Raw genomic sequence first — 25559 nt, forward strand, 5'->3', positions numbered from 1 at the left:
AAATAGTCAGGAAACTGAATTTACCTTCTGTGGAAGGTGATATTAAATCAGTTATTGAAACCTTTTCCAAATTAGTGTAAGCATGTTTTCTTTTTTTTTTTTGCCCCCTGTTTTATTTTTCAGTCCCTCAAGCTGTCAAATCTGAAAAAATAAAGCTGAGCCTGTTATTTTTGACAGGGGTGACGAGGAGGACTCCAGAAGGCTTGTGCACAAACCCACAGGAGGGAGAGCAGCTGAGGGTGTTGTGTGATGTGCACAGTCCCTGTTACCTGCTGCAGGTAAAGATACCAGCATCGATATTTATCAATATTTTTGCAGTCTTCCTGCAGAAATCAAGGCAAGATAAAATATCATAATATGGAGGGAAGATGAGACTATAAATGGACCAGCCACAATAGATCCAGCACTGGCTCTGTGTCATGATTTCACCCCTGTCTTTATTCAGCCAGAGACTCCAACAGCTTAAAGAGCTTCCCTAAAAATGAGTGTGGCTTCATTAACCTTAGGGAAAGCCCCATGTGGAAGGGCCACAGTACACCAAATTAGGCTGGAGGGAAAAACCAGCAGTGCAAGTGGTGCAGACACTTGAATTGAAAATGAGCTGTTAGAAAGGAAACACTTTTAAGTGCCTCGGTTATTAAAATGGCTGGTAGGAGCCGGCAGAGAAAAGTGGGATGCAATGATGGATCAGGATGTGCCAAGATGATTACAGAGGGGTTTCAGAGCTGGGCACCTCTTTAGGCTCAGTGTAGTTTGAGGGTGTTCCTTTCATTTATACTGGCTCCTCCCCCTTTTTTCCTCCTTCCTTTTCCCCCCTTCTTTTCCCGTATTTGTCTGGCCTGTGGATTTTACCTTAGCAAACACTTCCAAATGCTCCAGGCGTGAAAATCAGTACGATTTGCACAGTGTCATAATGACCAGAGTGGTTTGGGATTAGGAGGCAGGAGAGCCAGGCACTGAAATGAAAACAGGGCTCAGAGTCCCAAGTTCCAGCGTAGCACTTAAAATAATTAAAATGTTTATTTGAAAGTCAAAACAACCTCAGTCATAAATAACTATCCATTCCTCGATTGATTGTGTCGAGTCCCAACCGAGAGCTCTGGGAATAAGGTTTATTTGCTCCCTGTTGGGATTAATCCATAAATGTAGTCTCCACATGGAACTCATCAGGTCTTTGCTTCCTCTTCATTAGTCTCCCTGGAACTGGAGGGTAGCTTGAAGAAGATGAAAATTAGGATAATATATTTTCAGAGAGAAAAGGTCTGGCGATCTCTAATTTGTGTTTCAGGGCCATAATGCTCTGGAAAATTTCCCAAACCATGTTGTCTGAGAAACCAAGGCTTGTTATCCTTGCTGCATTTGAAGTTTGAATGCAGCAATTACATCTTCTTTTTCTTAAAGCCTCCAGAGCTAATTGCAGTCTTAAACTGGCTAGATTGACTCCCAGGCTTCCTTCCATCCACAGTAGAACTTAAAATTCCTTTCCCTTGACAGATCTTTTGGTCTTCTAGCCCAAGGGCTCTGAAATGTCACAGTGTGGCCCATTTCTTATTTAAGAGATCATTTCACTGTAGCCCACCCAATACTTCCCTCCATCCCTCTTGTTCTGCACCCCAGCTCCAATTAGAGGGCAATCACAAAAATGTATTTTCTCATCCCCTGAGACCTTTGTAATATTTTTTTTTTCCGTAACATTTGATGCAAGGAGTTATTTTAATTTGGGCTCCAACCAGAAATGGCACAGATTTTTTTTTCCCCCCTTGTAATTTTTGTTTTAAAGTGTCTCACAATTACGTCAAGCATGTAAAAACTGCCTGTGCCCAACGCTGGAGAAAAGCTGTCACCAAAAAATGCTTAAATCCTCAATCTGGTGCAAAACTGTTTTTATTATGTGTTTTCAAAGAGCATTTCGAAGTGCATCCTTAGAAAGCATTTTCGCCCAGGCACTTTTTTTGCAGCGCATCAGGCTGCAATTTTTGTCACTTCAAAACCTTAGTCTGCTTAAAGTGCCACTTGTTAGGATTTAAGGGAACCTTAGGAAAGCTGATTAGTAACCACTGAGAGGGTTCTGAAAGCCTCCAGAAGATTTTGCTGTTGTGCTGTTCGCCTTTAGTCTCAGGTCCTGCAGTTCCCCAGGCCCATAAGCTGCGTGCTTGGTCATTCCCCTCTCCCAGCTGTCACTCAACGCCACAGCTGTCACAAAACACAACTTTTTACAAAGTGGCATCTGTGTAAAAAAGGGGATGCTGCCGTAGCTTAAAGCTCTTTGGTGCGTTTTAAGCTGATTTTATGATGCCAGCCATTGTCCCCAGTGGTGGGTCTCTGAAGACTCCCCACCTTCTCAGTACTGATGTACAGTTTATTGCGCTTTCCTCCGCGGTCCCAGCGCTTTGGCGGCGCCGCCGTCGTAAATCAGTGTTTATCACTCCGAGTGTCCTTGCTGTTTGTTCAGTTCTTTGGAGGGAAAAAAAACGTACTCCCAGAAAAATTCCTCTCTTGCTGGCATTCATATATCACTGCTGTGGACCTGGTGAGTTAAACCCTCCCGACCCAAGGAAGCCAAGCGCTGTTACTGCCACACTAATTTGAGCTTCCCTGCTAAGTCCCGGCAGTCCTTTGTGAGACTGGCAGCCTGTGTGGCTCACAAAGCCACGGGGCCCTCCTGCTTACAGTAAAGACCCAGTGGGATCTTCCAAGCTGTGGGAGCACAAGCTGGGGTTAAGAGTCTAAATTTGGGCTCTGAGCTCCACTGGGTGCTCTTAAATACCGTGTTATTCTTTGTAAGGGGAGATGTCCCATTGCTTATTTGCTTTAGTGGATCTTCCTGGCACGTTGTGCTTGTGAGTATGTATTTACTGGGGCTGTGAGGTGGCAGCTGAACATAGGCCTTCTCCAACGTGCTTCTGTGTGCTCCTGAAGCAATTCCCAGGACTAATGTCCACAGTGGATCCGAGACAGGTGTATGTCTGCTCGGAACTCACTGGAGGGGACTCCCTAGAAAACGAGGGTTTTTTTTGAGAAATCAATTACACAAAGGAGTGGAGTCAGGGCCAGATGGCCGGGATGCTTGGTCCCAACCTGGGAGGCACTCCTGGGACGGGCACACACTCCTTCCCACAGGGCTGGGTAATCAGAGAAATCAATTAGCAGCTGTCAGTGCAGTTAGCACAGCAAGCAACGCTGGCATAGGTGTGTTACTGTGACTGTAGCAGAGGAGGCTGCCTGTCTTTTTTCCCTCATGGATAACCAGCAACTGGATCAACTTTCCCAGACCTGGCAGGGTAGGAAGAGAGGAGTCTCTTTTCTGGCTGTTGTCACCAGGTTGAGATGTCTGTCCCTGACAACCTGGCAGTCCCTAGGGAGAAGGGACCTTCGTGAACTGGGATGTGGACTAGGACCCACCACCAGAGTGGTGGCCTTTTTTTTTAGGCTGATCTTTGCCAGCGACAGGTAGTTCAGCCCATCTCCTGAGTGGACTTTGGGCAGCTGTAGCTGTGCCTCCAGCCCTGTCTCTGACCCCATCTTCTCTTTCTCCTGAAGAGAGCCCCTAAATGGGCCCTGTGCCTGGTCCATCCTCAGGGATGTGATCCCAACACCCAGCTGTGCTCACCTGGCTCAAACCCTGCAGGACGGTGCCCTGCGTGGGGTGGCCCTGGCGGCTCTTACTTGGAGCTAAAAAGATGGGAAACCCTTTCAGGGTTTTCCCTTCTGTTTTTATCCATGGCTCTGCCTCTAGCTGATCTTTTTTACTTGCTCCCCAGCTGCTCTCACACGTCTGTGCTCCTGCCCTCGGCCTCCTTTTTTTACGGCTACTTTTTGAATTTCTGCTTTCTCTGCCATTTGTCTGCAGAGTCCCACTGACTGGCTCCTGCCTCCAGGCTCTTTGCTGATGAATCCTATCTTTTGCCCTGCTCCACCTGCCCTTCCATGGCAGACTCTCTGATCCTCTCTGCATTCGCATGAGTGCATCTCTTTTGCCCCCTGCTTTTCAGTCTGGCAGCTCTTACTCGGTGCCGTTGAGAACACGGGATATCAGCCACCAGCTCCAGGGGATCCAGCGATCCCAGAGCTGTGACAGAGAGGGAAAAAATCCTCCCTGGAAATTTAGCTGCTCGAATGTGAGTCTTTTCTGGTCAGCAGAGCAAACTGTGCCTGTATGTGTGTTCCTCTGCACTGCACTCCCCTTCCTCCTCTAGTGTACTGTTTCCCTAATTTTAGAAATGTCTTCACAGAGGCTGTTTCTGACTGTGTTGCTTCAAGCTGTGAGAACAGTTTTTTAAGTGAAACCATCATCAAATGGGTGGGGGAAAAAAAAGAAAAAAGCCAAACCCAAATTATTTATTTTGTGCTTGATTTTTGAAAGCTGCTTAACTGTTTTGGCAGATGCTCAGCTGGATATGTGGGAATGGAAATGTTTTTTTTCCTGCATCACCACTGGCAATGTCCTAAGCATCCGAAGGACTTGCAGTGGTGCATCCATGGAGAACATTCCTACATGGGACTGAGTTCCAGGGTAAAAGAGATGGTTCCAGTGGTCTGGAAAATGCATGCAGCATCTTCCATGAGTTCTGCCATTCAGTCCCAGCTAACTGTGTGTGACAGCCCGAGCCTTCCAGCTGCAAAGGGCTCCGGCACAGCCCGGGGAGTCACTTCCCTGCCTAGGGTTTCCCTGCTCCAGCCCCGCCCTGTCTCCCTGGCACCTTGGAGATGTTCGCCTCGCACACTTTGTCACCGGGACCCTGCAGTAATTTCACACACTCCCCTAATAAAGTCCTCCGAGGCTGTCATGTATTTTCATGTATTTCCCCTATTATTTCTCCCTGCTTGAGCCTTTCGGATAATTGATGATACTTTAGTTAATCATTTTCCCCCTCCTTTGTTTGCCAGGTACCTCAAGCCTTGAAGGGATCCTTTTCATTTAGAATCCGTGTCTTCTCTTAAGTAATTGATCACCGCGCACCCGGGGACACCCAATTCACAGCCGAGTGGGATCAGCCTTCATGAATAATCAAAACGCCGTGGCCGCGCTGCTGCAGGAGTGCGAGCGAGCTCTGGACGCGCTCCTGTCGGCAAAGCCTGGCACGGGCGAGGAGGACGAGCGGGAATACCGGCGGTGCCAAGGTGAGCTCGCCCCAGGAGAGGCGGCGAAGACCTCGCCGGTCCTCGGCCCTGCCCTATTTTTCTCCTCCTGGCAGATGAGTGTCAAGAGATGCCTGGATTTCGAGGCCATGAATGGGATGCGGGCTACAGGCAGGCAGGGAAAGAAGTCCACTTTGTTGCAGTGAATTGCTGTCAGTTCTAATTTTAGGCTTCACTAAACATGAGGCTGTAAGGAACAGTTTAGTTTGGGAAGAACAATGCCCAAAAGTTTGCTGATGCACATAAATTTCAGTTATTAAAAAAAAAAAAAAAAAAAAAAAGGAAAAAAAGGATGCAACTTCTGAATAAGGGCACATATTTCCTCTCTTTTCATAGGAACTGGGTGAGGGCCCTCTCTGTTTGTCAGCTTCTCCTCCTATATTAAAGAGCTCATTGCCCGAATCTTTATCTTGTAAAATGTGTGTGACCTCTATAAGTGGTGTCCGAGGGAGAAAAAAAAAAAAAAAGCCCCAAACTTGCAATATCCCTCTTGAAAGGAAAATCCACGCTGGCTAAAGGCTGGAATAAATAACCGGGAAAGGAAGCAGTGTCTAGCGAGAGCCGTAATAAAAGGGTTACCTGCTGGAAACCAGCATTTATTTTGGTATCGCTTTGGTAAAAAAAAAAATATTATTATTTTCTTAATACCAGCGAAATTAAGGTTTTCCTTTGCGTGACACATCTGCGGCACTGCCCGTTTTCCCGTTTAGTGTTAATAATGTTTAGTTTCGCTTTGCTTGAGTGACTCGGCCATAACGTTAATTTGATCTTTAAAACCCTTTGTTTGTCCCGGGGCGCAGAGCCGTTGAGAATATGTTTTTCCGACCATCCTTGTTCTTGCTGGGAGGTCAGCTGCCTTTTTTTCTGAAGCACCTAAGTCTGTTTGTGCTGGAGGGTGGCGTGTAGGTTTCTGTTATGGATACTGGAAGGTTTTTCTCTCCTCTTTTTTTCGTTTTCGACAAAGGGTACTTTGTTTCCTCCTCTCGAATGCTTTTTAAGTTTTATTATGGCTCCGCAGAATAGGCTCTTGAACTCCTAATCAGGTAGCGCTTTTTTCCCCCCCTCGTCCTCCTCCCTCCTTTTCTCCTATTAAATGCCACAAAGTATGAGAAATAATCAGTTTAGTTCCAGATAAGGTAAATCAGTGCCCTTATAATCACTAGATTAGACACGGTCCTTCAGGTAAACTGCTTCAGGAAATGGGCGATCAGAGCCCGTAGTGATGCTCGGGCTTTTCCAGGGGACCGTGTTCCCATCAGCTGAAAGAAAAATACCCAGCAGCGGGGTGGTGACAGCGACATTAATAACTGCTGGGGCTCTCTGCCCGGGGAAGGCAGGGCCTTCGCAGGTCGGCGGCTCTCGGCTTCGGGGGGACCCTCCCAGCGCAGGTTTCTTCGCCCCCCTCTTCCTCCCGGGGCTGCCTTTGTTCCCCCCCCCCCCCCCCCCCCCCGGCTTTCTCAGACCGGGCGCAGGAGGGACTGAAAGCTGAATGGTGAGGAGGAGGAAGAGGAGGAGCACATCCTCATCTCGCTTTAGTTGAGGGGGCAGAGTGGGAGTTAGGTGGGTCTGAGCTGCTTTTTTACTTCTTTTTAGGCTAGGAATCATTCCAGCCAACTTCTGTGCCGGTTCAACCCTTGTTAATTAATGAGTTTATATTGCCAGCGGTGAGAACAGCTCTCTGTTACAAGGGTAGACTCTTGTCCTGGGAGCTGGATTTTAGCTGACAGCTGCAGGACTGTTCACACGAGCTCCCCAACTGGCTGCTGTGGTTCTGGTGGATGTTCTTGTGATACAACATCGTTTTATTGTCATTGACTGGCTAATTGTGTTTATTTCCACGTGGTGACACCTCGACATCACAGCAGGGCTCGAAGAAGTATCCTGCTAGGCCTACGAGAATGTCCAACCCCAAAGATGACTGAAGGCTCCAAGTTTGCCAAACCCTCCTGAAAATGTTGCCCTGGTTTCCTTTGCTAATCAGCTCAGCAGTAATGGCTGCTGAGGATGTCTCTTTAAATATCTAAATTAAAAATCTTGGCTTTAATCTTTGCTCTTTAGTGCATCAGACAGGAGGGGGATTGAGCATGGAAACCAAAACAAGAGGACAGCAGTAATGCCTTTAGAGAGGATACCAACATCCATGTTATCCCACTGATTGTTTTCATGGTTGCTGACAGTATTTTTTTTCCCATTTCATTGTTATTTAAGTAAGCAAAAGTTTGTGTGGGAAAGACCAAAGAAGGTAGAGAAGCAGACAGAAAGGCTGTCTGTGTAAGCCTCCTGTTTCTCTTTGGATAGATCCCTCCCCAAAATGTCAGTGCCGTGGGATCATATGGGAAAACACATGCTTGCTGTGACTGCCTTCAGTCCTCCCCACCATCTTCCTTTGGAAATGATTTTGGGAAGCTCAGTCTTCCCCCTTCTACGTAGGGGATTAAACCCCTCAGTCCGCCATTTTGTGTTGCTTGTGATGAGGTGGGGATCCCTGCTCCTGCACTGATTTTCCAGGCAGAGATGTGAGGGTGGGAGCACAACCTCCTCTCCCCACCAGCTCTGCTGCTTGGCCACCTTTTTGCCGTGGCATGGAGGGCTGAGCCCCTCCAGACACCACTGCAGGAGGGTAGGGAAACATGGGATGTGTAACAGGAAGGTTTCCTAACCCTGTGTTTCCTTGGGACAGCAACAAGTGAGGAAACGTGGGTTGCAAAAAGCGATATCTTTTTAAACGTGGCTTTTTGGAAAAGGGCCCTAAATACCCAGCTTTCTGCTTTTTCCTAGGAAAACCACATTGGTGAATGCACTGTAATATGGGCATGAAATAAGACTTTTTAGGCAGTGCATTTTCTACGGTCCGTCCGTAAAGGATTGATTAAAAAATATGGAGTGATACATTTATTGCATTGCCTCCTTAAAGCAACCATGGTCTCTGAGCAGGGGTTTTTTGGGGGGATTAATGGCCAGAAGGGGCCAGACCTGCAGCTGATGATCACCATTAACCCCATCTGGTCAATAATCCTTGTTAATCCACTTTTATTGGCCAGAGGGGCTGCCTGGACGAGTGGTTAGCACAGCACAGCACACCCGGGCTGCAGCTTCACCCCTGTTGCAAGGAAAATTAAATGTGCAGCTGAATGGAAGGGACAAGTCCAAGCCCAAATCTCTATCTGGGTGCTCCTGGCAGTTGCATCCTTAGCTGGGTCAGGTTGGAGACCCAACCCAAGCCAATGGAGTGGTGATTGCCCAGGATGGGGAGGGAGCAGGGAGGACCAAACATGTTTAAGAGCGTGTTCTTAATGTTCGTTATATCGCATTAAATCTCCCTTAAATTGCTTTCTATGATCCAGTTTGGATGTGTTTTGTCTCCCAGTTTGGACGTGGCTTTCCAGGCTGTTACCTGAGCAAGGGGGACAGGTCTTCTGTGCTGTTGACCCCCTTGTCCTCCCCTCACACGGGGGGAACAGGTTTCCTCCTGTCTTTCTGGAGCAGCTCCTTCCGCCCAGGCGGCCTCCAGCCGGCATGGCTTCCTGCTAAAAGCCTTTTTGATGGCTGAGGGCTCCCATTTACCTGGAGGGCAGAGCAGCCAAGGGGAACGGATGGCAGGCCAGCCTTCCCTCCCCACCGGGCTGGTGACAGGAGCTGAGAGCTGGTAGCGACTGGGAGAAGGTCTTTTAGAAAGATCGGTGTTACAAGTGCTGCAGCTGAACCTGCTGCAATATCTTTACCTGCTCTTTGACCCTTTCAGCTCTGCTTCCTGAGGACTTGAGGACCCTTCTGGAGGAGGCAAAGGAAATGAAGTGGCCCTTTGTGCCGGAGAAGTGGCAATACAAACAAGACCTCGGCCCAGAAGACAAAACAAACCTGCAAGATATGATCAGTGCGAGGCTCCCTGACTTACTGGTATGAAGTTCAACACACCTGTTGTGTAAAACGTCCCCCTGGGGTGCTCGGGGGCTTTCACAGGGCACTTCTGTTTCTGTTTCCACTCACATAATGGTTCCCTCTTCCCTGAAGAACTGGCATTATAATAAAACTAAAATGCCAGATGTTTTTAAAAAAACCTCCATGACTTTGACAAGACTGCTGTTCCTCCTCATTTAATTCCTCGCTTTCAGGAGGCCATGGGGATTACCCACTGTAGTAGGGCTTGCAGAATTCCTCAAATTTTCTCTTTTCAATAAAATTACATGACAGAATCCCCTTTGAGGACCAAAGCTGGCCAAAACCCAGGCAGGAAAGGCAAGATTTTAATGTGAATTCTACCTGTGCGTAAAGGCTACTTGGCTGTGTAAGGAGCTGCAGAATCCAAAGGTGTTTGGGGATCCCGTCCTGTAAGGTGATGAGTTTTAAGGGTTAGAAAGTGGCAAGAAATGTGGGTTGCTTTTTGCTTTCCTGATCTCCCCAGAGGCACGTCAGACGTGACTTGGAGCAAACAGAGGACACCATTTTCCGTGGTAAATGTAATATCTGGGCTGGACATGTGTAAAAATGAGGTTTGGGAAGTTTGGGGGGCTTTTTTTTTTTTTATTTTTTGCTTCCTGTGGTGCATGTCTGAAGCCAGCACAGTCCCACTGCTGCCTGTTGTTAACTCCAAGGTGGCCAGGAGATCTCACCTGGCCCTGCCCCACTGAGGCCAGCGGGTTTCCTTTGGGAACAGCGATTACTTGGAACAGCACGGAGCGACGAGGAGCTCGGCAAAGCCAACCGTGGGGCTGGGAGGTGGGAGCCCCAGCACCCCCTCGCTCCTGAATTTCCTCGGGGAGGGCGGGGAGTGGCTGTTCCTGGGTATTTTATTTTCTCTCTCTCTCTTTTTGGTGTGTGTGGCCTCAGACAGAAATTTATGGCGGAGGTTGACCTCCTTTGCAATCCCGGCGTGGCTCCCTGGCTTCGGAGCGTTTGTCTGCTCTCTCCGGGGATAAACACCTGCAGTAAACTCCCCGAGAGACCTGGCTAGATGGGAGATTAATGTGGCTGTAATAGTGGAGCAGTGTTTGCAGCATTCTGCCCTCTCCCCAGGTAGATGGATCTTTTCTGAGATGATACCAATTATTTATTGCTGAAACATCTGTTGATAACTGCAGCTGCCCTTGTTAAACAAAGCCTATCGTGGGGTCACAGACTATAGGGACCTGAAATCCTCCTCCATGCTAGTTTTGGACTATTCACCCACACCCCCTGAAGTCCATTGGTTGCCGTTGTCTCCAGCGTTTCATCCTGTGGTGGAAAATACTTTGTAAACGTTGTGCTGCCTTTCCCCATGTGCTTTGAAGTATTATTTCATCTTCATCGGTAATTTATATTCCAGTGCCATTGTACCATGGGAAAAAGGGAAAACCTTTTTTGTTTTCCATTTAATTGTAGATAGACTGACATTTTGACCTGTATTATTAGTATTAGTCAGGAAAAGGGATTTTTTTTCCCCTCTTCATCCATTCCATCTTTCCCCCCCCCCTTTTTTTTTATTTTAAATAAAATTTCAAGGCAGAGCAAAGGCTCCCTCAGTTCTTTGAATAAAAAGCTGGGGGGGAAATGAGGCTGAAGAGAAGTGATTACAGTGTGATGAGGAAAGATAAAAGTTTGAGCAACTTTTTTTCTTCTTTTTTTTTTTTCGGCATGAGGGACAGAAGGATAATTTAATTCCCTGGAGGACAAAAAAAAAACAAAAAAGAAAAAAAAATTTAAGTCTTTGTCGATTTATTGTTCCGAAAAAAAAAAACCTTTAAAATTTTCCCCTCTCTGTTTATTTTAATTTGCCATGCTTAGAATAAGCTCATAAACCGTAATTCATTACATTTAAAAAGTGCTTTGAGGTCCATGAATGAAAGGCACTTCATTACCATAACACACTGGCGGTGTGTGAAGGAGGCAGCGCTGGATACTGGAGCTCTCTCTCTCTCTCCATGAGGATGTTTTACTCTGGGAGTGGGGCTGAAAAGCTCCATGAGACCCAGCACAGGGAATAAGCGGATTAGGCTTTGGCTTCAAGGGTTTGCCTTGGTGTTGTTGCACTTTAAAAAAAATAAAGTGGGATCCGCGTTGCCGGCGGCTCCACGCTCCTCTGGCACATCAAGGAGGCAAAGCCACCTGCACCTGCAGGCTTTTTGAAGTGCTCTTCTTCCTTTTTGCTGTGGGATGCTCGGTGCTTATTTGCACCCCTGTAGAAGGTGGGGGGTTTTGGGTTGGATTTTTGGGGATTTTTCTATTTCCTGCTGGGATTCAGCACCCAAAGTCCACCCCGGTTCAACAAGCTCAACACGGTGTTTTCCACGTTTTCTGTCTAGCAAACCAAGTCCATCCTGCAGCCCCCGTGGTGGGAATCTGCACTGAGGCTTCAAGGGTGATACCCAACCTCTGTGTCCAAAGCCAAAACTGGAAAGCACTGGGGTGTTTGTTTTTAACAAAGCAAAGCCAAATCAGAATTGTCCTTGCTGGCAAGGATAAATAAGGAGGGATTGCTTTTTCTCTCTAAATACCACCGTGTGCTGTGGGGTTCAGAGTGGGGCTGCAGATCCAGAAGGGAGGCTGCCAGGGATGTCCTTCCTGCAGATCTTCGCTATCCCAAGGGATGGAATTAGCCTAACGCTCGGTGAGCAGCCAATAGAGGGCAACATGCCCATATCCACATAGGCTTTGATCCCAAAATCCCTGCTGTGGGTTTAGTTGAAGGACAACTCGTAGCCCTCCTGTGGGATGATTCGTGCCATATTAATATTTTAATTATTTTTTGGCAATTTCTTTTGCCTGTTTGCAAACCCACTGTAATGATGCGGGCCTTTGCTTCATTTTTATTGTACTTATCAATAATTCCTGCATCCAGGCTTAAGCACTCAGCCATGGACCAGGATCTGCTGGGATAGGTACAATGGGAAGACAGAAGGAAAAGCCCCCAAGAGTGATGCTAACTCTGGTCCCTCTGTGCAGTCTGGCTCCGTGCTCCCTGCCGGGGATGGGGGAGCGTGGATCCTGGCCTTGCTGGCACGGAATCTCATGGGATTTAATGGGAATATTGAAAAGAGTGGAAAATAAGGCCCTGCAGCCCTTTGGCTGGGCCTTGGCTAATTAGGTGCTGATGGATTGCCATTAGGGAAACCATTCCAAGGGAGGTGCCCTAACTGCCACAGGGGTGTGTGTGTGGCACTTAAGGGCTGGGAGCCTTTGAAAGAGAGCTAAAGAGGGGCCTGAGGATTTAGTTTTCTCCTCCTTCTAACCGTGGGTGTGGTAACAGGAGAACTAAAGCCTTAAATCCTTGCCCTGGGATCTTGGTTGTTCAGGCTGACCTTTTGCTACCTGCCTCCTAAGAGCCCTCCTTGGGTGATCCCAGCGAGAAGGAGAGTGATGGAGGGGGATGGATTCTAACCAGGAGGGAACCCGTGGCACCCCAGGCTGCCTGAGGCTTTGTAAGTGAGAAGTATCAGAGATCAAGTGCAGGCAGGAGGGCTTTAGCTGTCCAGGGTGACAGCCCTGGTGCTGCAGAACACTCCATCTGTGGAGGAAAACTACAGCAGAATTTATGTGGAGCACCAACTAAAAAAAAAATGGGAAGCCTGATCCTGGGTTCGTGTAGAGATGCCACTTCACTTGGCTCCTGGGTAGGATTTCCTCTTCTCAGGTGTAGCTTCATGGACCGTTTCCTCCCCGGAAGGGACTTTAAATATTGTATTCCTGAGATCACTGTGTCGTGTTTTCCTTTCAAATGAAACTGCTTCTCAGGTGGATTGATGCTTTGAGAGCACAGATGTAGGGAAGAGACTCTTGGATTTTTAGCTATTGATAATGGTCTTGATGGCACTCTGTTCTGTCACTGGCATTTTGCTAAATATCCCCTTCAACACAGTATTTTAACATGCCACAATAGTTTATAAAGGGTCTAGAACCAGGGCCACGAAATGATCGTGGCACCTCTCTATCCTTGGTGCTAAACAAGAACAGGAACCCCTGCAGATGACTGTGGTCCCCCAAGCCCCTGCTGACACACCTAAGGCCCCCCAGAAACCCCTCTTTGAGGAGCTTCCTTGGCACTTTAAAGCATTCTGCTTCTGCCCTTGCCCCAGAATGCTGCTGCTCTTTTTTTTCCTGAGGAAAGCTGGAATTATTCCCACTCTAGGACTGGTGAAGCAAGATGTGGTTGGTTGCATAAAACTGCCCCCGTTCTGCGGTGTTTTGAACTGCTGATAATGGACCTAACGCTGCTGCCTTTGAATAAACACCTAACCCTCCATTGCCTTCGGGATGAATAACTCGAGCTAATTAACAACTTCAGAAGCCATTAAATGAGGGTCTCGCTGCTGGGAGCGAGAGGGAAGCGTCCAGGAGCCGCCGGTTCCTCGGTGTGCGGCGATTCCCTGTCCCGTGTCTCGGGCGTATCCGTCTGCTCCTGGCAGCCGCGCTTTCTGCTGCCCATCACCGAGGTGGTGGGAGGCTTAATTCCCTGCTATTTGTGGAGTGGGCTCTGACTGCCAGCTGAAAGGCAGGGACTGATAGAGAAGTCCCGCGCGGTGACAGCAGCTTTGGTCTCTTGGAAGGACGGGCTTTGCTGGCGGCGCGTGGGGTAAGAGGGTGAAAGGCTTCAGCCGGATCCATCGGCGTTGTGGCTCTGTCTTTAATCTGACAGGGGGAAAGAAAACCGGGCAATTTGTTAGGGTTCAGTGGAGTGCTAACTAGGAGCAGCGCTCGGGAGAGAGAATAAGGCACCTGGAAGTACGTGGCGTGCCTCTGGAACTCCTGCCTTGTGCACGGAGTTGGAAATCCTTTGCCGAATTGCTCTTGGTTTTGTGGCTTTTTTTAAAAAAGATTTTTAAACCTCAGCTGCGGTTTACAAATGAAGCCAGGGCTGAAACAGCTTGAGACAAATGGAAATAAGCAAACGCAGAAGTCCAGAGCGTCGGCAAAACTGGTGGGGGCACTGAAAATTAAATGATTCCTGCCCCTGCTTTCCAACCACGCTGTTTGCAGAGGCGTTTTTCCAAAGGGGATCCTCCTGAGCCCACAGGCTGGGGAGGAGGGCTCGCCTCTGGGATCTTCTCTTTATAAAGAGGGCCGAGAGAGTGGATTAAATCAATATTTCATTTATTTGGGCTTGTAATTCCTCTTACATCAGCTGCCACATAAAGATTTCCCCCTATTTCCTTCCCCTCCTCCTCATCCTCATTTACTATGCACCAATAATTTCCCTTTGACGCTCTCCTGCCCGTCCTAGTGCCAGATGGCCCCCGGTTCTGAGCTTCTCCCCTCTCCTGGGAGCGGCCCCCATTGTCAATGCAGAGGAGGCGTCGTGGCTTTGAACCCAAAGCTGGGGACCCAAACTTCAGCCCCGGCGTGAGGAGGAGCTAAACCCTGTAATGCGGGGAACCATGCGAACCGCACACCCTCCCACTCAGCGCCATTAAGGCGAGACCCCCTCCACTAAAGGCTGCTTTGCATTTTTCCCCAATGGTCCGTGTATAGAAATCTGGTGCAAATTTAATTCCCCCGCCACCACCTGATTCCACTTCCCAGCCGCGAGGTTCCCTTTGTGTCCCAAACTCAATTAGACGGATCCATTTCACGTCGCGGGCACAGATGTGAAAACAAAGTGCGCGCGTACCTCGCTCTTTCTCTCTCTCTCTCACTCTCTCTCTCTCTCTCTCAGTCTGTGGATGTGCCTAAAGCGATAAAGAAAGTGAGTAAATCTGTTTAGGGCGCCCGTTTCTGACTGTGCTGGAGCAGGCTGTGACATCCTGGGAGTCGCTGGGGTTTTCCCTGGCTCTGGGCTGGGTGACAGGGAGCCGCTCCCCCCGGCTCGCTTGGCAGTGGCACTTTGGGGAGGGTCTCTGCGCGTGGTGTTGGGTGCGTGCCCGGCCTCGGGCTGGAGGTGCTGAGGAATTTTCCAGCCACACGAGCTGGCAGGGAATGAAAGGAGCGGGTATTAATTTCTCGGTGTCCCGCTCGGAACAGGGAGGACGTCGTTGCAAAGGCTTGACACGGAGCCGTGTCGCTGTGTGCCACACAGCATGCAGCCCTGCCTCCCCCCCCAAAAAAAAAACCTAGCTGAGTTTCTCCCCCTGGCTTGACTTTTCTACATTTTGTGTCCATTTGGGTTTGGAGAGGGACACAAGAGGTTTCGGCATTGAGCGGGCGAGTTAAATTATGCAGCTGCAAGACTGCCAAGCCCTTCAGAATAGGATGCTTCGTTTAGATTTTCCACAATGCTATTGAAGTGCTTATTTTCCTCCTGAAGAGACACAAACAGATGCAAACTTCTGTAAACACTTTAGAAATGAATTCAGTGAGTTTGGCCTCTCAGCAGTGCTCAATAGCTGACAGAAAAATGTCTAATTAGTGCAAGTGGAAATAATAGGGCCACTTGGATTCCTTCCATCCTCCTCCAAGTCTACTTTTCCTAGGGACTCAAAGGCCCTTTTGTTTGGTAGGTCACCCTCTCTCAGGCTTTTGTGCTCCGATCTATTAAAGGAAGAAGGGGAGGAAAAAAAAATAGATTAGGCGATGCTCTGTGCTTAAATATATGGCCTGTTGATGAGCATTTGGAATGGCTGGTTTGCAGTGTCAGTTTACAGGTGCTTGGAGAGGGGGATTCCTCCATTGTTGGCCGGCACAAGCGGAGTTGTGCGTGCCGGGCTCCAGGAATCCTTTTCAAGTGCCATCCTCTTAGAAAATCCAACTCGGGCTCGAGGGGAGAAAAAAAAAAAAAAGAAGGAAATTTGTACAAATCCTCCTCCTCCTTGCTGAAGTGCAAACAAGCTGGGAAATGCCTGCTATGGATCAGTGCTGCAAGCTGGCCTTCCTGCCGTGTTCTGTAGGCTCTTCTCCAAAGGGTTTGACAGGGGCTTCCTCCTGCACACCTCAGAGGGTGGTACTTGATGTTTTAGTGGGGATTTGGACAAAGATGTCTTGGCAGTGTCTGGAAAAGTCAGCGTGTGCAGCACCTCCTCGCTCCACCGGGCAGGAATACCAGTCCCAGCCCACCATGGGAAGGGGATGGTGTTTGCTAAATATCCCCAGGTCCATGTGAACTTCTGCAGCCACAGTGAAGCTGTGTGTCCTCGTGGCTGCCTTTGCTGGCCTCTCAACAGCGTGCACCTCAGGAATTCTGACTGTTCCCCGTGTCACTGTGATGGCTCAGCCACTGTGGGAATCCAGGAGAGTTCCTAGAGACTTAGTAGTCATTAAAGATGGCCTGCAGGGAAAAACATGGGATTCCTGGCCTGTTTGCCTGTTTGTGGTGGACAAAGGAGTGGATGGCTTGAGCTCTGTCTGGGACAATGGCTGTAGTGACCATTTCCAGTCTTCCCAGTCTCACATCCCCCTTTTAAACGAGTTACTACTGCTGGTAGCAGTGTCTTGGGCATGACTTAAATTCACTAGCAGACCACCAAATTGTGTGGTTCCAGTTATTAAACAATTAGAAAGACCCAAAAAGAAAAAAAAATCAGGAATGATACCTACGGCTGAAGCAAAATAAACAGCTGGCACCTTCCTACCCTAAAAATGAAAACATGGTGAGGAACGGGGTTAGCGAAGCTGAATGTTTTCCACAGCCAGCTCGCTGAAGCCTCCCAGGGGATGGAGTTTCTCCGAGGCTTCCCATGTTCTTCCCAGGTTTATCTGAGGGCCTCCATCGCGGTCAGGGACTGCGCCACGGCCAGCGCTGTCGTGTTCCTGATCGACCGGTTCCTCTACTGGATCGACGCCTCCGGCAAACTCCTGCGGATCGCCAAGGGCCTGCACCGGCTGCATCCCAGCGCTCCCGTCAGCCCGCAGGTGCTCATCCGCCAGGCTCGCCTCGCCGTCAACACAGGTACTGCTCCTCTTTCTCCCTTGGGAAGCTCCAATTAGGAGCTACTTGACTCTGGAGAAGACACTTCATCCCTCGCCGGGATCACATTGTCACGGCCCCCGGTGCCATCTTTCCGAGCGCACTTCCCGCTCCCGGCCCCCTCGAGCCCTCCCAGCTCCTCTCACTAGCACAAAGGGGCCGGTATAAAGGGTTTCAGAGCCAAAAGCAGGAGAGAAAATTGTGAAAGGGTGTGGAAAATACTAATTGGAGCCTTTGTTCCTTAACAAATCTTCCCTGCTGGTTTCAAACAGGGGTATCTGAATTGCTGTACTCCCGACCAAGGGCCTTGAAAAAAAGGAAATTGGAACCCTGGCATTTTCTCTGCACCGTCCCAGCTGCATTTTTATTTTTCAGTGGGACCACTTGACTACGCAGACAAGTCATCTTGCAACCCCTCCAGGATAAAAAAATAAAATTCCATCATTCCTATAACATGGACAACACCTGAAGGGGTTTTAACACATCTTCCTGTGGCTGTGCTTTCCATGGTGGGATGTCAAGTCGCTCCCCAGTCAGACCAAAATGGGTTTCCAAAACCCACATTTCCCTGGGACAGAGTCCTGCTGAAGGGAGCAGGCTAGACTACTCTCTTCTGGGAGGGAAATAAGAGCTGGGAATCCCAGCACTCTTCCAGGAACGCATAACGTGTAAAATTAAACTTATATATACATAATTTCATCTCACTGTGGGACCACATATTACAGATCATAGGGCATGTGCACTTCTGACTGTTGACAGCAGCAAATCTGTGTGCTGGTGATATCTCCTGAACATTCTCGTTCACTTCATGCCACATCATGCATTTTTATATTCGTTTTCTGTCCTTTTTTTTTTTCCTTTAATTTTCAATCAGGTAAACTTTTAAAAGCTGAATATATCCTAAGCAGCCTGATTAATGACAATGGAGCAACGGGTACGTATGGATTTCTTTTCCAGTTTCACACTTGCTATTTTGGTGGGATTTTTCATCCTAATTTTAACGGTTGCACAAGCTCCAAATACAGCCAGACCAGCCCCACTAATGACTCCTTACATCACACTTCCCTTTCCTTCACCACTCTTTGCTAAAATGTGGAAACAACAACTTCGTTTTGAAACTTTCATAACTCATCCCCGTGTGTCTTCACGCGGGTGGGAAAATACTCTGGATGGGCAAGTTTAAAAGGTGGACCCATTTCAAGCAATTGGCTGATCTAGAAAACTAACACAACTCTATCCCCTCAAAAATGCAGATTGTTGGAGTAATGCTTCTCCTCCCAACTCCCACTGATCTTACAGGCTAAATCAATACTTTATTCTATACTTTTTATTTTCCTTTCTGCCCCACGACTCGACTGCTGATCATGTGTCTTGTCTTGGATCTGGAGGGATGTGTGGTATTTCTACTAGTGAGAATTCGATATAATTTTGGCAGCCATACATCATCATTATTTAGTTCTGGTTTTGAGACAAGCTGTTTTAGGGGGTTATGTCTGTTCTCCATTTCCTTAAGCTTTCAGGGATTATTTAGCCAATATATTCAGGTTTCCCTACAACTTGGAAAGTTTGGGAAGCCTGTTCTGGGGTTTTCTTTCCTGTGAAATCGAGATTCTCATACAAGAAGGGCCTCCATGCAAAAAAAAAGGGAGAATCCCGGCAATTTGCTGGGATTTAGGTTACCCTTGGAGGTTTAGAGTGACAGCAACGTTTTCCATTCTCTGCTGAGTTTTCCCACTCTTCCTGCAGGTACCTGGCGATACGCGGAGCGAAGCGATCGGATTCTCGTTCAGGCAGTCTGCTTGCAGATCAGGGGGCAGATCCTGCAAAAGCTTGGTGAGGCTCCTTTCTATAAACATCCACTCGAGGTTTTCCCCGTTTTTTTTTTCCCTCTGAAATGTTACATCGGACACGTAGCAGAGTTTTGGCTTGTGCTGAACTCCTCCTGTCCATAAAACAGCATGATGGGCTTCTGTATTCAGGGTTTGACACTTGTTAATTTTGTGCATCTGGTTTGAAACACCGAAGTCTTCCACGACTGTTGAGCTGAAGTCTCTTATGAGGACAAAATGGCATGGTTTTATCCTGTGGAAATCCTTAGCTGCCATCTGCTCAGCGACTGTTTTCTGATTGATTTCAGGGATGTGGTATGAGGCAGCAGAGTTGATTTGGGCCTCGCTCGTGGGATACTTCAGACTTCCTCAGCCAGATAAGAAGGTAGTGTTTCCTTTCCACTCTGGATGTGCTTGCCAATCCAATAATCATTGCAGAGCAGCTTTTGTTTGCTGCAGCCAAGCCCCTCAGCAATAGTGTCTCAATTACACACCTCAGCCAGGGTTAAGAGGCAGGACAAAGTCTGTATTCCGCGTTGTTTCCGCATGCATGCACGGACCTACTGGCACCTTTTTGTCCTGCAGGGGCATGGAAGTAACAGTTCTCATTAAGCAGAATCGCCCAGAGTGAACCATCCACCAGAATGTCACAGGTGCCTTCAGCAAGGACGGGCTAATCCCAGAATGCAGTCACAGATTTTAGGGTTTTTTTTATTAGGATTAAAATGGATTTTGTTTTCCTAGTTTTCCTAGTGTCCGAGCTAGGTTTATTTGCTGAGCTGCTCTACACTATCTCTGGTAGGTGATGGATTTCCCTGGCACTGCAGGACCCGAACACCTCACAACAGCCACTGTGTCTGTCTTTAGCACCTTTGAGAGGCTTTTCAGCACTGATCTTCCCACTGGAGATGAAGCAACAGTTGCACCATGTGTCCGTAGCTAAACAGGAATGTGCACCTGAGCCTGGCAAGTCCTGGGGTGAGGCTTGAGGAGGTTTTGTAATTGGACCCCAGCACAAGATATCCCACAAACCCAGACCTCCTCACCTCTCCTCTGCCATGCCTTAAAGCTTGACCTCAAGCTCAGAACATTTCTGTGTTCTCCATTTCAGTGGGAGCAAAAGTTCTGTAGGGAATTTTTGTGGAAAACTTGCAGTTACTTCCTGGCTTTCTTAACTATTTAGCTGGGCAGACCCTTAGGTGGCATCAGATCTTCCAGATTACGCTTCCTGCAAGTTGAAATTAATAAAACCTTATCAAGATGACATCTCCGAATTTCTTAGAAGTGCTTCTCTTTGAATCTTTGGATCTTTGCATCTTGTTAGTTTGCTTTGTTGTATTTTTTTTCCCCTGGTATGTTCTACACAGAACCTGCTTTATTTAGAGCAATAAAATTCAAAATACAGGGGGAAAACCCACTCTGATCATTTTCCATTTCTCTTTCAGGGAATTGCCACTTCCTTGGGTTTTATGGCAGACATCTTTGCTTCCATGAATGAGCAGGATTATGCACGTTTTAAAACCAATGCTGACATAGACCTGGTGAGACTTGGTTTGGGACTTGGGTGTTTAGATTCTTCAGATGTTGTCTGAATGTTGTCCCAAATTCACCCACACTTTGTTCTCCCTCCAGTTCCTCTCCTGTGCTGAGAGGGCTGAAGAAACTTCCACTGTTGCTAATGAAAAAATTCATTAGCACCCAGATGGGAAAAGAAAACATTGAGAGTATTTTATGGAGTGTGCATGTCTGTAATATACAGAATATTTATAGGCTCAAAAAGTGACATATTGATGGTAAACCTGAGCAAAAATGCTCCTGAGGAAACAGACCTGGCTGTTGTTTAAGATATGATGTCCCTGCTTATCAGGTCCCATCTCCTTGGAAATAAAGCCTTTGACATGAGGTTTTCCCTCATGTTTTTCTTTCACTAGAGCTTCCTCCAAGAGTCCGGCCATCGCTTGTTATCCGCTGCCGAGGCCTGCAAGCTGGCAGCAGCCTACAGCCAGTACACCCCCCTGTTTGTCCTCACGGCCGTGGTAAGTGTTCATCTTCACTCTGCAAGTGGGATCTGTGCAGGGGAAGAGCCCTGGCTGTTCAGTTTGGCTCCAGTCCGGCTTTCAAACACTGGGGTATCGTGGCTGTGTTGTGGGTGCGATTGGTTATATGTGGTATGAGTCGCTCTGAACTCCAGCCAGGGTGGAAGGCTGTCCACAGAGCGAGGATGGGCTTTCAAGCCCTGGGAATGCTGCTTCTCCTACAACTACAGCCCTATTTCAAAGGAAAAAGAGGGAGATTATTCCCTCCAGGAAACACAGCAGCAGAGAGTTAAAGCCAGTGTTTGCTTCGAATTTTTAATTCCTTCGTCCTTTCATCCCCTCCCAGAACATCCGTGGGATGTGTTTGCTGTCCTACAGTCACTCCAAGGACTGTCCCCCGGAAAAGAGAGAGTTCTACTTGTCTGAAGCCAAAGAATCCTTCGAGATCGGGCTCCTCACCAAGAATGACCAGAGTCCCATCACCAGCAAGCAGGAGCTCCACAGTTTTATCAAAGCTGCCTTCTGCCTCGCCACCGTGCACCGGTGGCTCCACGGGGAGAGCAGGGAGCTCCGTGAGGTGGGTCAGCTGTGCAGGGAAGCCTTGGGAAAACTGCATTCGTACAGCACTTCGCTCCCAGAAGAGGAGGAGAAAGGAAAGCTTGCCAAGGAGATCATGTCCCTGATCACATCCGTGAAGAAGCGCCTGCGAGTGGAAAGCTTCCCCAACTCCGATGCCAGGTCTTACGTCCCAGACAGTTACAAAGGCACAGTGGAAAAGCCTGCCCTGCGAAGGGAAACCAGCTTTGAGAAGATCCTTGCCAGGCATTCCCAGCATCACCTGTCAGTGTGCCAAGTGTTTGAGAACACCTGCAGGGCTCATAAAATGCTGGGAGAAATCCAGGTGGGACCTTGTATCACAACCTTAAGGACAGAGACCAAAACCACGGACACTGCGTGTACTACTCAGGAAACAGTGCAGCATGGGAGAGGGGCTGCAAAAATCCTGAGCTTACCAACAGCAGGAAGCAGCTCAGAGAGACTTGGTGGCTGGAGAAATCAAGACATTTGTTCTGGTGTGATGAAAATTTCCTTGGAAGAAGAGACTGAGCCTTTAGGAATGGAAATAAATGACGAAAATGGTGGTTTCAGCACAGGGCAAAACAGGAGTCAAAGCACGACTTCAGAGAGCTCTTGGTGCAAACTGTCAAAATCCAGTTACTCTTCCAGCTGGGAGGAGCTAAACTGTAACAGCAGCAGAGAGTCCCCCAGGGAAGGGCAGCAGCAGGAGAAGGGCTCAGCAGAGGAGCGATGCTGCACCACAGAATCTGATGGAAACGGTCAAGCCACGTCCTTGTGCCCGTTGCCTCCCAGAGCCTGGAATCCTGCTCCTCGGGAGCCTCTCCACAGCTCTGAGGGATCTCCTCAACCTTCCTCGGAGGGAGGTGCACCTCGAGCTGGGAGGAGGGTGGAGAAGGCGTCTCTTTGTGGAGACGAACTGCGGGAGGGAAGATGCTGTGGAAGGAGATCTCCTCAAAAGAAAGCAAAGGATCTGAGTGATGCGTTTCCTTCCCTCTCCACCTCTTACTCCCTTCCTACCAGGCTGGAGGAGGAGGAGAAGTCCTCGTCCTGTGCACAGCTGGGCTGCAGGACCAAGGACAGTGGCAGGGAGGGAGGCGGCCGCCGCTTTGAGCGGGTCCGCCCAGGAGAACCCGCAGGAAGCACGGAGGATCCCTCGTGTGAGACACATCCCCCCCAAAACGGGGGTAATTCTGTGCTGTCAATGATCACTGAGCCCAAAACAGGCAGCAGCTCCTCTGTGCGTGACTGGACGAGGAAATCTGCCGTGGTGAGGGACAGACACGTGCCTGAGGTTGACACCCAAGCAGAAATGATTGATGACACAGAGTTTGATTTCCTCAGTGTTGGAGACTTAGTAAACAGTTATCCCACGGCATCTGCTCCAAAGCATCGAGCAGCTCCCAGTGTGCCAACAGCTTTGCCCTCGCAGGGCAAGGTATCCGTAAGCAAGCACTTCGACTGTGCCACTACGGAAGGAGATGAGGAAAAGTCTCAGGACATGGTGAGCAGCAGGGGACAATCCAGGTCATCTCTGAGTTCATGGATCAAACCAGCACAGACGCCCACGAGTTCCCCTGAGGTTCCTTTTCTGACCCCAGGGGGAAGTTCTGCCCTCACACCTGGGAGAACGAAGGAAGAAATCCTGGACTCTCGATTTCTGAGGGATGACGATTACAAGCAGCTTCTGGCAGGGGTGGAACATAATTGGCTTGTCCAGAGACTGATGCCTACTGGGATTTTTAGGACCAAAGAGCTTCATAAAGCATACTGTAAGTTCCCACACAGCAACAGGTGCCCCCTCAGGGGGGGACCTTTTAACACGATATTTTAGTCAGCATTTATTAGGATTTAATTTTTTGTTGTCTTCCACCCCATTACTTGAGTCTGGTTGCTTGTTTAGATTCCAGAACCAATAAAGATCCTGTGGTGGTTTCTTTTCGTAGCTGCTCTTCTTTTAAAATATTCCAAGAAATCCGGCCTCTGGACGGGCCAAGAGACCGCCGTGTTCATCGGGGACTACCTGAACGTGGCAAAGGAAGGCAAGCAGAGAAGTGCCTTCTGGATACACCTCCTGCACCAAGAAGAAATCCTGGGAAGGTATGAGCCAAACAGATTTCCAAAACAATATGTTTATCAATGCTGCTTCTGTGTAAATATGAATAAAAACTCTCTGGTGAGATTTTCTGCACCAGGAGTGTTTTATGGGTCTCCCAAATGTCTTGGGCGTTTTGGCAACCTTTCCCATCAGTCCGTGTAACCCTACTTTTTAATTTCTGGGAAGGAAAAGCTACTTCATTGTTGTCTTCTAACAGCTGATTGCAGAGTAAACTCCTATGATTAGCTAGAAGCATCATTATTAGAAGTAGCCTATAAATTATTATGGGTTGAGAACAGTATATCAATACCTCTGAGTTGGCTCTCCCTTCAGAGTCAAGAACAGTTGAGTTTAAACTTTCCAGTGTTATGAAACCCCCATCCCAACATGTGATTGATAATTTTTCACCTGTATGAGATACAAAAGAAAAAAAAAACCACCCAAATTTAATGGCCATTTTAAAGGTATCACCCATAGCAGGATTTGCTTCTGAGCAGCCAAGGTCAGCTTTGCTGTTCTGTATCACGACATACAGAATTGACACTTCTCCCAACACTTCTCCCTCTGTTTAGGTATGTTGGGAAGGAATATAAAGAAGAAAAAGGGCTCCTCCATCACTTCAGCGACGTGGAGCGACAAATGACCGCCCAGTACTACGTGACAGAGTTCAACAAGAGGCTGTATGAGCAAAAGATCCCTACCCAAATCTTTTATATCCCATCTGCAGTACTCCTGGTAAGGACTGTTTGCTAAGCATTTCCAAGGAACTGGTGTGGGAAGCGTGCCTTGAGCCAATTTTGATTTTAAACCACCAGCAGTGAGACTGTCTCGTTTCAGATACTGGAAGACAGAACTATAAAAGGGTGTGTGAGTGTGGAGCCCTACATCCTCGGGGAGTTTGTGAAGCTGTCCAACAACACCAAGGTAGTAAAGAATGAGTACAAAGCCACGGAGTACGGTCTGGCTTACGGCCACTTCTGCTACGAGTTCTCCAGGGGAACAGACGTGGTCGTCGACCTGCAGGGTGTGTATTACAGTGAACCTCATGCCTTTCAGGCTCAACCTTTAGCCCCCAGGTATCTTTGGGATATTCATTTCTTTAAATGGAAAGTGCCTCTTAGGGTTCAGCTTTGGCTGACACGGGTGGGAACTGGGAATCACTGAGGTGACGCTAACAGAGCTTGGGCCATGCCAAGCAGAGAGACCTGAGTACAGCAACACAAAGCCTGTGATGTTTGACACCAAAATGTTTCGTTTCTCCCACAGGCTGGGTGACAGGAAACGGGAAGGGCCTCATCTACCTCACAGACCCCCAGATTCATTCTCTTAATAGCAGAGATGTCTCCCGCTCCAACTTTGGGAAGAGAGGAATTTATTACTTCTTTAATGACCAGCACGTGGAGTGCAACGAGATCTGTCGCAGCCTGTCTTTGACAAGGCCCTCGGTGGAGCTGCTGGCATAGGACTCTCACAGGTCAGTCACACCAAGAGCTGCACACTGTTTTGACATACACATCTTCAGGAGCAGGGAGCAGCAAAAAACTGCCTTCATTTCCCACTCTCTTCTTCCCCCTCCCCAAAACCCTGATGTTCCACTGCCCCTCCCCTCAAACTTCCACAAAAAAGATGGGTCCCCAACAGACTTGGCTTTAACAAAACCACCCCCTTTTGTTTCTGCAGCCAGCAGAGATTTTTTTTTTAGGCTTTTGTCCCAGTGTTTTAGCAGTGCTATTGTTTTCTAGGTGATGTTTGTGCTGAGTTGTTTGGAAAGATGCCCTAGCCCTGCACCAACCGATTAGAACTAGGTGTAAAGAGGGAGAAGCACGAGAAGGAAAAAAAAAACCAAAATTAAATCTCTTTATTATGGTGCATAAACCTTCAGTCTTGGGGAGCTGCGCAGCTGCACGGGGAGAAAAATGCATTCAAAAATATAATGCCAGTGTGAATAATCCTTTCTCGGGCGCTGCTCGCAGACTGCTCCAGCTTTGTCAGGTGAACTTGAACCGGGGCCGTCAGATTTGTGGCCGTTCCCATTGCACACTGTCTGTCACCCCGGGGCATTCACCATCTTG

At 48.3% G+C, this 25559-nt stretch overlaps 1 protein-coding gene across 4 annotated transcripts in view; it reads left to right on the top strand.

Moving 5' to 3' along the window:
• ALPK1 (alpha kinase 1) overlaps positions 1–25559 on the top strand; it is a 35300-nt gene that overhangs the window by 6756 nt on the left and 2985 nt on the right. For 3 of the 4 annotated variants that reach the window (XR_007907338.1, XM_051804897.1, XM_051804895.1), the window contains exons 2-15: positions 178–278; positions 4888–5121; positions 8882–9036; positions 16732–16930; positions 17823–17882; positions 18695–18781; positions 19086–19162; positions 20223–20318; positions 20709–20813; positions 21160–23161; positions 23336–23489; positions 24060–24222; positions 24325–24511; positions 24754–24961. Coding sequence is in view for 3 of the 4 variants with exons in the window: in XM_051804897.1 (XP_051660857.1) it covers positions 5001–5121; positions 8882–9036; positions 16732–16930; positions 17823–17882; positions 18695–18781; positions 19086–19162; positions 20223–20318; positions 20709–20813; positions 21160–23161; positions 23336–23489; positions 24060–24222; positions 24325–24511; positions 24754–24950 (3603 nt within the window). In the remaining variant the exon portion in view is untranslated. The remainder of the gene's footprint in view (positions 1–177; positions 279–4887; positions 5122–8881; positions 9037–16731; positions 16931–17822; positions 17883–18694; positions 18782–19085; positions 19163–20222; positions 20319–20708; positions 20814–21159; positions 23162–23335; positions 23490–24059; positions 24223–24324; positions 24512–24753; positions 24962–25559) is intronic. The other variant, XM_051804896.1, reaches the window with a different exon arrangement.

The sequence above is a fragment of the Manacus candei genome, unplaced genomic scaffold, assembly GCF_025592945.1.
Source record: "Manacus candei isolate 608988 ecotype Guabito, Panama unplaced genomic scaffold, ASM2559294v1 h1tg000062l, whole genome shotgun sequence".
Taxonomy (NCBI): domain Eukaryota; kingdom Metazoa; phylum Chordata; class Aves; order Passeriformes; family Pipridae; genus Manacus; species Manacus candei.